Raw genomic sequence first — 14,581 nt, 5'->3', positions numbered from 1 at the left:
TAGGTATTCTGGATAAAACAGAAATAAAACATGCTTTCAAAATAAGTGAAGATAGAAATAAGAGGAGTGAAGCCTCTTACTTCGCAAATACTCTCTGACCTGCCTCCAACCAATCACATCACACATGTCCATGTTTTGGCGGAAGTACGGGGCAAGTGTGAGCTAGGTTAGTTAACGCTGGCTAGCAAACCGCTTTCTATTTCCTCCTCAAAACAGTGGCTCGAGCTTATTTCAACTATATGGATGTATTTTCATTGCAATTAGGTATTGAACCGTTGGGTCTGGTGTTAGTTCATTTATTCCAGTAGCTGTAAATTGTCCCCAAATTCGACACATGCGAGGCTAGCATTATGTCAACATCCCATGACGGTGAGAGCTGCTAGGAGTTTGAGTTGTTGAGGACAGACTGATAAGGTACTGCTGTATTTATTCTGTGTGTTCACCTGTTCCTACCCATATATTATTTAGTATTACGTTTGTAATAAGTAAAGCGTTATGCCTCTTGAATGTATTGTAGGTCTGTGTGATAGAGAGAACGTTCATTATTAGTCTGGCTCAACAGGAAGCTTAAGGAACGTTACTTCAGTTTCACAACTTACTTTCAGTCAAAATGTAACTTTCGGATTAGTTAGCCTAGCTCACTACTTTCTACTTAAACATCCAAAGTTACCTACACTGCTGTGTAGAAGACTAGTGTATTAAATGAATCACGTGGAGTGTATCGCAGCCTGGAGTGTAGGAATGGCACGACGATAATAGAGAACAAATACGTACCAAAGCTCACGTGCAAGTTTGCCACTTTGAGAAGTCCCACATTAACTACCGATGTAAATCCGCAGCTGGTTCACGATGAAGACCAATAAGTCATACAAGCTCGTGCTGCACAAGAAAGGTTTTGGTGGAAGTGGTAAGCAATATCTTGGAATTCATGCACATTATTGTTTCTCTTATGAAAGCGTTCATTTCAATGAGATTGTCTTACAAATTAACTTGTCCTTGGAGCAGATGATGAGTTGGTTGTCAACCCAAAAGTTTTCCCTCAAGTCAGTCTGAGGGATATAATCGAGATCGCACACCCCACCGATGAATACAGGTGAGCTTCGGAGCTTTCTGTCCATCACATACTGTTACCTGCTGAGCCTATAGTCTGCTATTGTCTCTGTGGAAATCCCCAGTCCTCTCCTGCTGCAGGTGAAGAGCCTGAAAGAGGACCTTCAGAAAGGTAAATTCATTATGTTAGCTATATTCCAAGAATTAAATTAGGCTAGTTATAATTAATCTAATAATAATAAATTCATTCAAACATTAAGAATTAATATAACAACAATAGAGTATAGAGCTGAAACAATAAACATAGTACAGAAAATGTTATCTCTACAAACAGGCAATGGGACACGATTTAGGTATCGGAAGCATCTGGTTTACATTTTTAGTCAAAGTTGTATTGACCAATCATATTCGAGCAGGCTTTAGTTAAATACAGGCAAACAGCCTGTGTGGAGAGCAAAAGAGGAAGAAAGCATTGGCCCAAAATGTAAACTCTGAACCCACCGGCTATCGTCTGATGACGATTCAGCTTTTTATTTGCTTGTACACTGGCTACTTGTGAAACAATCTGGCCGTACACATCATGCCCCAACTTCATCTCCAGTTGCTAATCCGACTGTAAACAACGAGCAGCACATGGAAAAGGAAGTCTTGGCCTGGATATGCGCTGGCTACACTGGAAGCCCTGAAATAGACTATAGTCCCCAGAAGCTTCCCTGTTGACAGACCGTGAGCCCATGGGTTCTGAGATTGCAGAGAATGAAGCGACTTTTGATTGGCGATTAAAGGAGATATATATAGGTATATATGTATATATGTATATATATATACATATTATGCTCATTTACCGGTTCATACTTGTATTTTGGGTTTCTACTAGAACATGTTTACATGCTTAAATGTCCAAAAAACACAATATTTCTCTCATAATGTCTGTCTGAATATACCTGTATTCACTCTGTTGGAAACACTCCGTTTAAGTGCCTGTCTCTTTAAGTCCCCCTCCCAAAAATAGCTTAGTCTGCTCTGATTGGCTTGCGAGACAAATATGATTCACTTTTGGAAAGGTAATTCTCAAGCCGTGGGTGGAGATACTCAGATGGGGGGGGGGTGGTACAAACAAAAACAAGCAATCTGAAGACCTCACTTTGGGCTTAAGGAAACCGTAATGGGCATTTTTCATTCTCTTCTCTGATTTTATTGACCAAAACTTAATTGAGAATATAATTAGCAGATTAGTCAATAATGATCATTGGTCCTCTTATAATATACAGCTTAATCGACAAATATCCATTGATTGCAAATGTTCTGTTACTATATGAAGTCCTTTCACTATTTAATGCAAAGGTTTGTGATGGTTGCCTTGCCTGTTCACTACTCATGATGGATATTTTGTTCTTATCTAGAGACAATCAGTGTGGACCAGACTGTAGCACAAGCCTTCAAGCTGCGTGCCTACCAGGATGTCATTGTTACCATTGTCGACCCAAAGGTATGTTCGCTATGACCCTTTTGCATCGTCACCATTTGCCAGTTGAACAGAATCTCTCATAGCTTCATTTTTCCTTGCAGGATGTAACTCTGGACCTGGTGGAGCTGACGTTCAAGGACCAGTACATCGGCAGAGGAGACATGTGGAGACTAAAGAAGAGTCTGGTAGGATATGTGGAGGTTTATGTGTCTGCGTATAATGTGTAACAATACAGTTATTGAGGATTCAACTGTTACAATCTTTATTCCAGGTGAGCACATGTGCTTATGTGACGCAGAAAGTGGAGTTTGCAGGAATCAGGTACTAAGCATACATTCTATTCTCTACACTCCATTTGCAGAAATGCATTTAGAATGACTTGAATGTGGAATAAATCAACACGTACGCACCTTTTTCTATGACTGCGCAGCAACATACATTATGTGGAAAGGTTAAAAAAGCACACAAAGGGCCCAGTTATGCTGCTGGAACTTAGAAAAGAAAGTGTACATTTCCATAGATGAGGACGTTGTTTAAATGTCAGCTGTCCTTTGCTTTTTGCATACTCATAATGTTATTTTTTCATTCTCCAGAGCCCAGGCCAGTGAACTCTGGATGAAGGGAGAGAAAGTGACCTGTGGGTACATCAGTGAAGAAACTAGGGTAAGAGCAGTGTTGGAAGCAGATGCTGAAATGAACCGACAGTGCAGCAACACATGTAATTGAAGTTTTCATACAACAATGCTATTGGACCTTAGTGTTAGTTAAAAGTTTACCACAGAATTGTATTGTTACTAGGCTACATTCAGACTGAAGGCCTGAATCAGATTTGTTTTTGTGCATGTCACATGGAATCTGATCTCTTCACCTCTGATATGGGCCACTTCTATATGTGGTCCTAAATCAGATACAGGTCTGATTCTATGCAACGAGAAGTCTGAACCGTGCGACCTTTCCATCACTCTAAATCAGAATTCACTCTGTGAATACAAACCTGGACACGATCCCACCACTTCTGGCTTCACATCCACTCACAAGAGTAGCAGCTGTTGATCCAAGTCTTTGTTGTTGTTCTTTTGTGCACGCGGGTCAGTTCAGGAATCTGATATTGGCCACATTTTAAAAAAATAATGTGAACAGCCAAGGAAAAAAATTGGATCTGAACAAAAAATCTGAATTGAGCACTAAGGCTCTGCTACGCTCACACTGTAGTGTGAGCGTAGCAGGGACTTTAAACTTTCAAATGAACAGGAATTACAGATCAAGTGTAAACGTTTCAATGCAGCAACAAATGAAGCAAAACTTGAACCGGAATTGACAGTCCACTAATGAATGTATATAGTTCAACCCCACTTTCAGAGTCAGTATTGCCCTGATATCAGTATCGCTGCATCCCTAATTATAACCACAACTTGAAATACAATGACGCATAATAATCCGGACAAGCAGTATTTCTCTTTTTTGTCCATATATTGTAGTGCAGCACAACTTCTGCTGCATTCATCACATCATGTGTGTTTGAACTGCATACCTCCTTTTTACCACAAGTACATATATTACCGATATTCAAGGATCATATGTGAACTTTTCCCATGAGCATGTGGACCTGACTCCCTTTGGCTTTTAAAGGTTGCTATCAAATGGTCACTCTCGTATTTATTCATGTTATTCATCATTCATTTCTTGTGACACAGGTGGTGTTCAGATCCACATCTGCAATGGTGTACATCTTTATCCAGATGAGCTGTGAGATGTGGGACTTTGACATCTATGGTGAGTTGGCCCACTCTGATTTGTTCCTCCCACTTTGTGAGCATGGTTGTGTTTGCTCTCTTGAGAATGTCTTATGTGAATGTTTTGCTCTCAGGTGATCTCTACTTTGAGAAGGCTGTAAATTGTTTCCTGTCTGACCTTTTCACCAAGTGGAAGGTTTGTGATTTTTTTTTTTTGGGGCGGGGGTGGCTTTTGTTGTAAAAGATATAAAACCAAAACAGTGTTTTTAATGTTAAAACAGGAGAAGAACTGCAGTCATGAGGTGACAGTTGTACTTTTCTCCCGTACATTCTACAATGCCAAAACTATTGGTGAGTCTGTTTCCTATGTTTTCACAGTGAGTTGTGATGCAAATTGATACATGCATCATTAATACAAAAATCATTTTCCTCAGATGAATTTCCTGAGATTCTGAGAGGGTCCATCAGACAGGATCATGAGGGACGTTTTTATGAAGACTTTTACAGGTAACTATAGTTGCTGTTCATAGCTTTTAATTTGATATCTAACCGTAGGTTAATCTGAATTACTGTCTGGAGGACAGAAGTCTTTTTTGACGGTACTTACCGACAGTAGATGGTGGTCGGCTCACCCTCAGTTTATAGAAACAGACAGGAGTACCAGCACGGATGCAAAGTAATATACTGCTGTGGACGTTTTTTAGACACCGAGAAAATATCTATATCCGTGTACGCTAAATGAAAATATTTTCACCACTTTTCCTTGCCCTCCAGCCCTTTCTGACGGGGAACAGAAGCTGTTATATGCACCTATGCTCTCTTCAAAGCCACTGGACTCCTTTGACAAAAACAGTCATTTTATGTCACAGAACATGGGAGTTGCTGGTATTCCGCTGCCTCTATTAGTTTGTTTTTGTCATTGCGTGACTTTGGGGAATCCAAACTAGCCCTTTAAAACTGTGCCACCCTACATCTACTGTAGGTACAACACTACCTCATAGAACCCTGCCTCTGAATATCCAAACTATCCCTTTAACTGTTTTGTGATCAGGGTTGTGGCTCAGAATGAGAGACGGGATGAGTGGACATCATTACTGGTCACTATCAAGAAGCTCTTCATTCAGTATCCTGTCCTGGTGCGGCTGAAAGAAGCAGGTAGTGAAGGAGTCGAGTGTTTGGCTGATGAATAGATCTCTTGGTCAGGTGTGTTTTGTAAATTCAAATCTTGCCTGTTGTGTCTGGTGTTTATTTATGCCAGATGGTTTTCCTATTGGTTACAACTCAACTGCTGCTCAAGGAAACTACCTGGAGGCCATTAACCTTTCCTTCAATGGTAAGTAGACTAATACCGGAATAGAACTGCTCTCAGAAAGAAAAAAAAAATGATTTGAATTATAGCAGGTTTATTTAGGTACCAAAAGTCAAATAAATGTCGTATTTGTTGTCATTGAAAAGTAGAATGACCTGGAAAATCTTTTTATGTCCTGATGAATTATTTCAACATTCTCCTGTTTTGCTTGCTATCAGAGCTCCCCAAAACGGATAACATTACCATCTGAAAGGGTTAAGTTATGTTTAAGATCATATTAACGTTCAAATGGTAGTTTATGGACCACAGTGTTTAGGTTATGTTGTGGAGTTGGATGATGATGAATGGGAAGCCGTGATCCAAACAACAGCCTGAAACAGACATTAAATACTGGCTAATGGTAATTTTTACCTTGCTAGCATTGTGCTAGAGACTGCACTTCTTTTAAATCAGGCTTCCATTGCAAGGAACACATTAGTGTTAGTATTAGTAGATTGTCACTGAAAATGTCCTGTAAAAGTCCTTGAGAAAAAAGTTGTTATTTGCCCAGTCAGTGCTTCCTTGTTGATCTGCAGTGGATGGTTAGTCTCAGATAGAGGGGATTATGCAATGAAAACACTTTGGAACATATTGGCTTGTGAAATTGTCAACCTGTCCTTTCATATCAAAAGTTAGTCTTTCGCAGGTCACGCACTAAAAAACACAAGAAGAGAAGCTGTCAATCATTTTGTCTCCCACAGTGTTTGACAAGCACTACATCAACCGTAACTTTGACCGCACCGGCCAGATGTCAGTGGTCATCACACCCGGGGTGGGAGTGTTTGAAGTTGACCGTCTGCTTATGATTCTCACCAAACAGCGTATGATTGACAACGGTCAGTGTGAAAATGGAACTTCAAACTGACCAGATCTGTTTGACCGAGAATTAAAGGTTCATTACATGAAGTTAACATGGTGTGTTGACACATATTGTTTCTCTCTTTAGGTATTGGGGTAGACTTGGTGTGCATGGGGGAGCAGCCATTGCACGCAGTACCCTTATTCAAGGTAACACATTCAGAGTGTAAGTCTCTTTGGGTGCATTAGGCCATATACCTGGTTTCTGATGGTCATTACCCTCTGTAGCTGCACAACAGGGTGACACCTGGAGACTCTCGTGTGGGAGACGACTATAACCTTCCTCACTGGATCAACCACAGGTAAAACTAGAATGTTGCACTCAGTAGAAGGCAGATCTCTGCCAGGTGTGTTCTGTAACAACCAATGCTGTTTTATGTAATTGAATGAATACAAACCACAATTGGATAACTCTCCGTCTGGACACCTCTGGCTGTAAGGCATTGTAAAACACACTTCATTCAAATTCAGAAACAAGTGGTGATGTATGCAGGCAATCGGTTCAAAGTTGTCGAATAAGACACGTCATACAATCTTGCCAAAAACAAAATTTAATTCACCAAGCTGTCTGCCTGCATAGCAGCCGCTGAGTTGCGTTGGGGGAACTGCAGTGTGTGTACTGGTAGTTCTGTTAGCTGTTAGCTATTAGCCAAAAACACCATCCAAAACAATCAAAGTAAGACGCAGAGCGGCAGCCGAGAGGCACGCAGCACTGTGTATATGGTAGTTGAGTTAGCAGTTAGCCAAACACACCGCAAACAGTTTTCCACTTACTATGATGCACTCAGCCATCACTATCGGGTAGTGAGTGAGTAGTCAGCAGGCAGTCAATGACTGTATAAAACAGGTAATACAGTTTCTTTTGAGAAAGTGGAAGTCAACACAATTACGAGTGACCCTTGAGCATGCAGCCATAACTGGGGACCCAAAATATTATAGTTTGCTGCAGCAGAAAGTGAGATAAGCCGTGGACAGACACAGCGATGCACACACACACACACATGCCCGATCACATGATTCTGCTGGCAGAGATAACAACAAGAACGATGAATATAATTACATTTTTCTGCAACGGTAAAATTGATGGATTTTATATCTTGCTTGCTGCTTTGTCTTTCACGCCTGCAGCTTCTACACCTCCAAAAGTCAGAACTCTTGCAGTTCCTTCACCCCTCGAATCAAACTGGCTGGCCGCAAGGTGCATTCACAGTTTTACTGTAGCACTATTGTTTGACTTAAAATTGAAAAGGAATTTTTTGTACGTTTTAACATCTCATTACAATGACTTTTCTTCTAGCTTCATGCTGAGAAATTCAAGAGCAGCAAGGAACACAGTAAGTTGTGACCCTTTATCTCTCTCACCCCTTTTCCACCAAATTAGCTTCTTGATGAGGTTCCATTCAGGATTTTTGGAACCTTTGTGATATCTAGAGAACCAGCCCGCGTTTGTTTCTACCAGTTTTGAGCCGAACCATTGTAATCAAGGATGCCCTCAACAAGGAGGGTGTTGTACAATGCAACGGAAGTAAACAGTAGTAGCAAGATTGCGAATGGCATTGAGTACCTGCAAGCTTTTGTTCTGTGACAGATATACTGTATATATGCTGTGAACCAACGTTTCAGGTTTCGAACCAATTAATTTATTTCTTGGGTCGAAATTCTTCGAACTGTTCAAAATTTGGTGTGCATTAGGTGTGCAGGCCAGAACGGAACTCTTCCATTTTGGTTGAATAAGGGGTACCAGAGTGCTTTCTAATTTCTTGAATCATGAATTCGACAATGACTTTATTTTTAAGCATGCTATGGATGGCAATTTCGGTTTGTCAGTCAGTCGTTTGACCACTTTGGTGTAGACTACACAAACCACTGGATTGAATAAGACTTTGCACAGACATAAATGAATGTAAGCGTTGGATTTTAGTGGGATGGCTTTACAATATTTGTAAGGATTGCCATGAAATATGCCAAAGATATCACCGACAGCGTCAAAAAACAGACCGGTGTACCAGCATGGGAGCAAAGCAATGTCCTGCTGTGGGCAGGGGCAGCAGCAAAACAAATTTTAGACATCTAAAGAAATTAAAAAATGAATTTACGTGTATGCTATATTTAGAATATTTTCACCGCTTTACCTTGCTGTCAGACATACATTTCCAGCTGAATTTTTTATTTCCATCTATGCTCTCTTCAAAGCCACAAGACTCGATTTGACAGTAATTTCGCCCCGTAGAACACAGGAGTTGCTGGTCTACTGCTGCCTTGTTAGTTTGTTTTTGTTATTGTGTGACATTCTTGGATTTTTGTGAAATGTCTTCACAACATTTGGAATGAAATATGGTACAGATATTTATGGAGCCCAGAGGATGAATCCTAATAATCCTAATCGTCTTCCAGCTCTCTGTGCGCCAAAGGACTCTGAAAACAGCCTGCCTATTCAGGTGGACTACGACGCCTATGATGCTCAGGTGTTCAGACTGCCCGGTCCTTCATTGATTCAGAGGAGCACCAACTTCAGGTAGCTAACTGCTTGCACAACACTAAATTCTGTACACATGACGTCTATTGCACTTCTGTCCATCCTGATAGAATGATCCCTCCTCTGTTGCTCTCCCTAAGGTCTCTTCCTCTTTCCTCTCCATTAAAAGGATTTTTTCTGTTCCAATGACACAACCTGAGACAGAGGATGTCGTATGTGTACAGATTGTAAAGCCCTCTGAGGCAAATTTGTGATTTTGGTCAATACAAAAATGAATTGAATTGAATTGAACTAAACTAAACTACTTGAAAAATGTATTTATCCTCTATTTAACCAGAATAACTCCATTGAGAATTTGAATGTCATTTCTAATGGGTTCCTAGCTTAAATGTTTCACACAAGCATCACATAAAACACAAATAGCACACTTAGAAAAACAAAGCAGCAAAAAGTTAAAGATTCAGGGCCAGGACAAGTACATTAAGGGCTCAAATAATCCTTAATCCTGTTCAAAATCTTGCATGCTTACTTTAAATGTCTCTGTAGCTCACACGTAGATGAGAAAAACTATGCTCCATTAAACACGGAGGACAGAGCTATCCTTTCTAGCAGACATTGTGAACCTTCCTCCCCGTTGAACAGTAGTCCGTTGAACCTGTCAAGGCACATGGGCGCCCACTGGGAGCCTGGTCCTGCCCGAGGTTTCTTCCTGTTAAAGGGGAGTTTTTCCTTGCTGCCGTCGCACCAAAGTGCTTGCTTGTGGGAGAATGTTGGGTCACCGTAAATTTACGAGTTGTGATTTGGCGAGATACAACTCAAAGTTACTTGACTTGACTATTGACTGTGTCTTTCAGGATGGGTCGAGACAAAGAGACGAGTGTGAGGAAGAGCTGGGGCTCGGTGGACGTCAGTGCAGGCATAGGCGTGTCCCCTCCCGTTCGCTCTGGAGGCAGCCTGGCCTCTGATGATAGTCTGGGCCCCGTGTCCAACATGCTGCTCATACCCCGCATGCCTCCCGCCCAGTATGAAGTCAGCAGCTCCCTCGGATACACCAGCACCAGAGGTACCTCCTCCAGATCTTAAAGGGATAGTTAGGATGTTTGGAAGTGTGGTTGAATGAGGTACTTATCCACAGTCAGTTGGCTCGCCCCAGTTTGTAGAAACAGACAGGAGTACCAGCATTGGAGAAAAGCAATGTTCTGCTGTGGACGGGGGCAGCAGCAAAACGTATTTTAGCCACCTAGAAAATCGATGGCAGTTTAAGTGTATGCTATATTTAGAATGTCTTCGCCTCTTTATCTTGCCTTCAGACAGCCATTTCCAACTGGGAACTGAAGTCGTTATCTATGCTTTCTTCGAAGCCACGAGACTCCTTTGACAAAAACAGGAATTTTACACATGAGTTGCTGGTCTGCTGCTGCCTCGGTTGGTTAGTTTGTCTGAGTTATTCTGTGAATATAAAATACAGTTTTTGTCAAAGGATTCTTGTGGCTTTTAAAGAAAATGCTAACACTTTCTCCTTCTCCATTCCATTCGTCTTGTCTTATTTTGTTTTTCTGATGTTCAGAGTTGTTGGAGAAGATGATGGACTCTCAGCGGGACTCCAGTGCCCCGGGCAGGTTCACAGTGGGAAGCGCTGAGTCCACTTTGCACATCCGTCCAGGAGGTTACACCCCTCAGAGAGCCCTCATAAACCCCTTCACCCCGTCCAGAATGCCCATGAAGCTCACCTCCAACCGGCGGCGGTGGATGCACACCTTCCCTGTCGGTGAGGGGACACACAGCTTTTTTAGTAATTTGGTGAACCTAGTAAATGTGTGAGTTGGTATTCTTGTATTTATGATCACTTTGAATGATGTAGTTTGTGGCGTTGAACTGTATTGCATTAGACAGAGAGGTGGTATTTAACTTATACTCATTGATATAGGTGGGTAAATTTCAGCGGAACCACAAAACTGCAGCCTCCAAAGCAATCGTATATTTTTCCCTCAAACAATGTCAACAAAAACCCAAACATTGTAACATTATTCGGTCATCTAGAACAGTGATTCTCAACTGGTGGGTCGCGACCCAAAAGTGGATCGCGGGCCTTTGCCTGAAAAAAATGAAGAAAAAATCCTGTGCTTTTATTTTGAAGGGGATTTTTTATGCAGCAGAGAGCCGTCTATTCACACTTCTTAACAATATTTGGCGTTAATGCCTTGTAATGCTAATATCAGCAGGGGATAAACTGAAAACTACACCTCTGTCAAATGACACTATAAGTAGGCGAATTGAAGACATGTCGGATGACATCAAACTACAGACCACAGCTCGAATTTAGGCAAGTGGTCATTTTGCATTACAAATGGACGAATCTGCAGACATCACAAACAAAGCAGTTTTACTCGTTTACGTGAAACATGTGTGGGACGAGGACTGACAGGAACAATTTCACTGCACCATCTTTTCATTAAAGACATTTGAGAAGTTGAAAATGTTCCTCGATTTGGGTCGCGGCTTGTCATTAAGGGGTGATGGTGGGTCCCGCAGCCAGACTAGTTGAGAACCACTGATCTAGAAGGTAGAATATATTGCAGGACAGCTTTATTAGAATACATTTGTTTGAACTAGATAAACCAAATAAACTGACGAACTATAGTATTTGTATTTTAGATATAAGTGAGTAAAATTTGAGTATAGCGTGTGATATATGAATTAATTTCTGGGATTTAGTTATTGTAATATTGAGATATGTCTTAGTTTTGTGTTTTCAAGGTCATTAAAGGATGGGTTCACAATTTAAGTCTGTCTTAAAACAATGCTTGCATACCCATATGTATGTAAAACCGTTCCTCCTGTTCATACTGGAATAAGAATATCACAGTTCTAATTCCTAATTAATATCTAAGTGTTCGATCTACTTCATATTATTTCTTAATTCAATCTCTCGAAAAAGTACTATATCACTATATTATATTATAGTTTTGTAGAGCATTTAGATTCATACATTTATACGTTAATGAGAATGTGTTTGACATTTCAGCAAATTGCAGATTTTTCCAAGCCTTCAGACTTGACAGACCTAACCCTAACCTGATCTCTTGAGTGCCACCATCACAACTTAACACTGCCACACAAGAACGATCAAAAGCTAATGGAAATCTGTGAATCAAATGAACACTGCAATGCTGGCGGTTATTCAAGCATCAGACTGTAGGTGCACTGTTGTTCTTCAGGTCCTTCTGGAGAAGCAATCCAGATCCATCACCAGACCAGACAGAACATGGCCGAACTGCAGGGCAGCCAGCAGAGAGATCCCGCCCACACCTCCGCTGAGCTGCTGGAGCTGGCCTATCATGAGGCCACTGGAAGGTTAGACACCTACCACTAAACAAAAGTTTTCCTTGTACAGAAATGTATCTTGAAGCACAGACGATGAGATGAATGCTCGTTATTTATCTCTTTGTTTCAGGCGAACGGCCTCTAGGCATGCAGGAGAGAACGGCCTTTACGTTGGAGGAGGGATGGAAGAGTTGACTGGAAGTCCAGGGAGCAACAACAGTGGTGATAAGTCTACTCAAAAACACTGTTCTCCTGAAACAGTGTTGCACATCAGCGTCTTAGTCGCTTTTTCAATGAAGTATTGAAGATCAATTGTTTCAGTCATTTCTTAAGCAAAAAGGCCAGAAATGTTCAGGTTTCATCTTCTCAAACATGAGGATTTGCTGCTTTCCTTTCTCATACATGATAGTAAATGAAATATCTTTGGGTTTCAACAATACATCTTAATACATTAAGATACTGTAATGTCTGTACAGGAACTCTCACCAACCGCGGCTCCACATTTCAAGACTTTTCCATCAGTGGTGCCGATCCAAGTGAGTCCATCTTTCCCAAACAAAAACGAAAACGTGTCAATCGCTAAGTCGTCAAACATTGTCATGCAGCCATACCTCAGGATCGGGTTGATGGTCTAAATCACCTAACTGATAATGCCAATAAACCTTCAGAGGTGTCTTTGACCTGTGAGGGCTTATTCAGCTTTGGCAGGCAGGTTTCTCTGGGCGTCTGTCTCCAGCGGTCGCAGGTATAAAGGACTCTTACAGGTCATGTGGTTTGGGGTTTCCCCTCCTCCTCCCTCTGTATCCTCACTGTCTCTGTCCCACTCTTTTCTTTCTATTTCTCTGGGCCTTCTGTTGATCTTAATTCTCATGATGAAATATTAAATTCCTCCGATTAATTAGCCCTGCCATCATTTTCCTTCACCATGACCTGTTTGCACTCAAAAAGCCTTGTATATCTCATTCCTGCATGGCGGTATGCAAAGTACATTTCTCTTGATTGACTGTAAATTGGTGCATCTATCGAACAAGTCTCTCGCACACAGTATTTAAGAGTTTGCGCTCTCTATGTATGTTTGCACGTTGTGATTTCTCTGCTTAAATTCACTCACAGTCACAGTTCACACCTTTGCTGAGCTCAGGGCACATTTTTCACTTCTTCCTTGTGAGTGATGGCGATCACAGACTGTCACAGGGCCACAATCTGCATGTCTGATCACTGCTCTACAACCACAGGCCCTCAGGAATCACCAGCAGGGGGCGACAAGGCCAGTAAAAGTAACACGTTCTGTTTTTTCTTCCCCTCTCTTCTACTTTCTTTTTGTCTGTTTGTTTGTATCGTCATTTTCACTCCTTATTTTCCATCTTCATGTCTTCATCCTCTCCCTTCCTCTCTTTTCTTATCATCCCTCTGTGCTTCCCCTTCCTCTGTATATCTCCCCCCCCACACACACACACACACATGTACCTTTCCACTCTGGGTACATGCATTTGTCTTTGTTGTGGGGATTTTTTTTGTCTGCGTGTGTGTGCGTGTGTGTGGTGTGGGTGCTCCTGAAGCCCTGCTGCTGTCTGCGCCCCCCACAGTGCCCAGCTTCTGCTGCACAGTGGGTGTGGACTGGAAGTCTCTGACCACCCCGGCCTGCCTGCCCCTCACCACCGACTACTTCCCCGACCGCCAGGCGCTACAGAACGACTACACGGAAGGCTGCTACGACCTTCTGCCGCACAGCGACCTGGAGAGGTAGGCAATTTCCTGTCTTCAGAGTAGAACTGTCTATAGTCGGTCACTTAGTGCCCGCTAAGACAGAACCGGCTAAGACACTCAACAGCTGTCCATAAATTCACATGCCTGAGAGCGTCATTTACACTAAGCATCTGGGAGACATGTCCCCCTCACTATTACAGTTTATGGTTGATTTTGTTACTAAAATGACTGAACAAAGTATAATAGTCTTGATTAGAGAAGAGAAAAAATGATCAAAATGTTGGGACACTCAACAATAGAAGACTTCAGGCACAACTTGGGGCTGAAATATGCCCCTTCATGTTTCTGGGTCTTTTTATTTACAGTTAATAAATTTAAAACATAGTTATGAAAATTATATTCCATTTCTGCCAATATATATCTATATATATCTCTATCTATATATATCTCTATCTATATATATCTCTATCTATATATATCTCTATCTATATATATATATATCTATATATATATATATATCTATATATATATATATCTATATATCTATATATATCTATATATCTATATATATATATATCTATATATATATATATCTATATATATATATATCTATATAT

General features: G+C 41.2%; 1 protein-coding gene across 4 annotated transcripts; it reads left to right on the top strand.

The window, feature by feature from the left end:
• The first annotated feature begins 60 nt into the window (after window positions 1–60).
• Window positions 61–14,127, top strand: LOC116398544 (GATOR complex protein DEPDC5). Of its 4 annotated transcripts, none has more exons than XM_031874927.1 (26): window positions 61–166; window positions 840–907; window positions 1,006–1,093; window positions 1,176–1,222; window positions 2,454–2,539; window positions 2,620–2,703; window positions 2,790–2,839; window positions 3,112–3,181; window positions 4,213–4,291; window positions 4,386–4,447; window positions 4,533–4,602; window positions 4,686–4,758; window positions 5,303–5,406; window positions 5,510–5,584; window positions 6,301–6,435; window positions 6,546–6,607; window positions 6,686–6,759; window positions 7,586–7,655; window positions 7,755–7,791; window positions 8,852–8,972; window positions 9,788–9,996; window positions 10,501–10,701; window positions 12,152–12,287; window positions 12,388–12,479; window positions 12,734–12,793; window positions 13,817–14,127. In XM_031874927.1, the coding sequence occupies exons 2-26, from the start codon at window positions 850–852 to the stop codon at window positions 14,002–14,004; spliced, it is 2,331 nt and encodes a 776-aa protein (XP_031730787.1). In that variant the 5' UTR covers window positions 61–166; window positions 840–849; the 3' UTR covers window positions 14,005–14,127. The 4 variants fall into 4 exon arrangements, with proteins under 4 accessions (XP_031730787.1, XP_031730789.1, XP_031730786.1 ...); XM_031874929.1 differs by having other exon boundaries at window positions 151–414; window positions 13,844–14,127; XM_031874926.1 differs by having other exon boundaries at window positions 151–414; window positions 13,817–14,126.
• Window positions 14,128–14,581: the final 454 nt, after the last annotated feature.

This window comes from Anarrhichthys ocellatus, unplaced genomic scaffold (genome assembly GCF_004355925.1).
Source record: "Anarrhichthys ocellatus isolate YVR2014 unplaced genomic scaffold, GSC_Weel_1.0 scaffold85, whole genome shotgun sequence".
In the NCBI taxonomy this organism is placed as follows: domain Eukaryota; kingdom Metazoa; phylum Chordata; class Actinopteri; order Perciformes; family Anarhichadidae; genus Anarrhichthys; species Anarrhichthys ocellatus.
This window is presented reverse-complemented; position numbering and strand designations above follow the sequence as displayed.

Excerpts from the sequence above, each read along its gene's own strand:
- LOC116398544 (XM_031874927.1), top strand. The coding sequence starts at position 850 with ATGAAGACCAATAAGTCATACAAGCTCGTGCTGCACAAGAAAGGTTTT. Across the intron at positions 10,702-12,151 it reads GATGCACACCTTCCCTGTCG|GTCCTTCTGGAGAAGCAATC; the intron begins GTGAGGGGACAC and ends GTTGTTCTTCAG. Across the intron at positions 12,288-12,387 it reads TATCATGAGGCCACTGGAAG|GCGAACGGCCTCTAGGCATG; the intron begins GTTAGACACCTA and ends TCTTTGTTTCAG.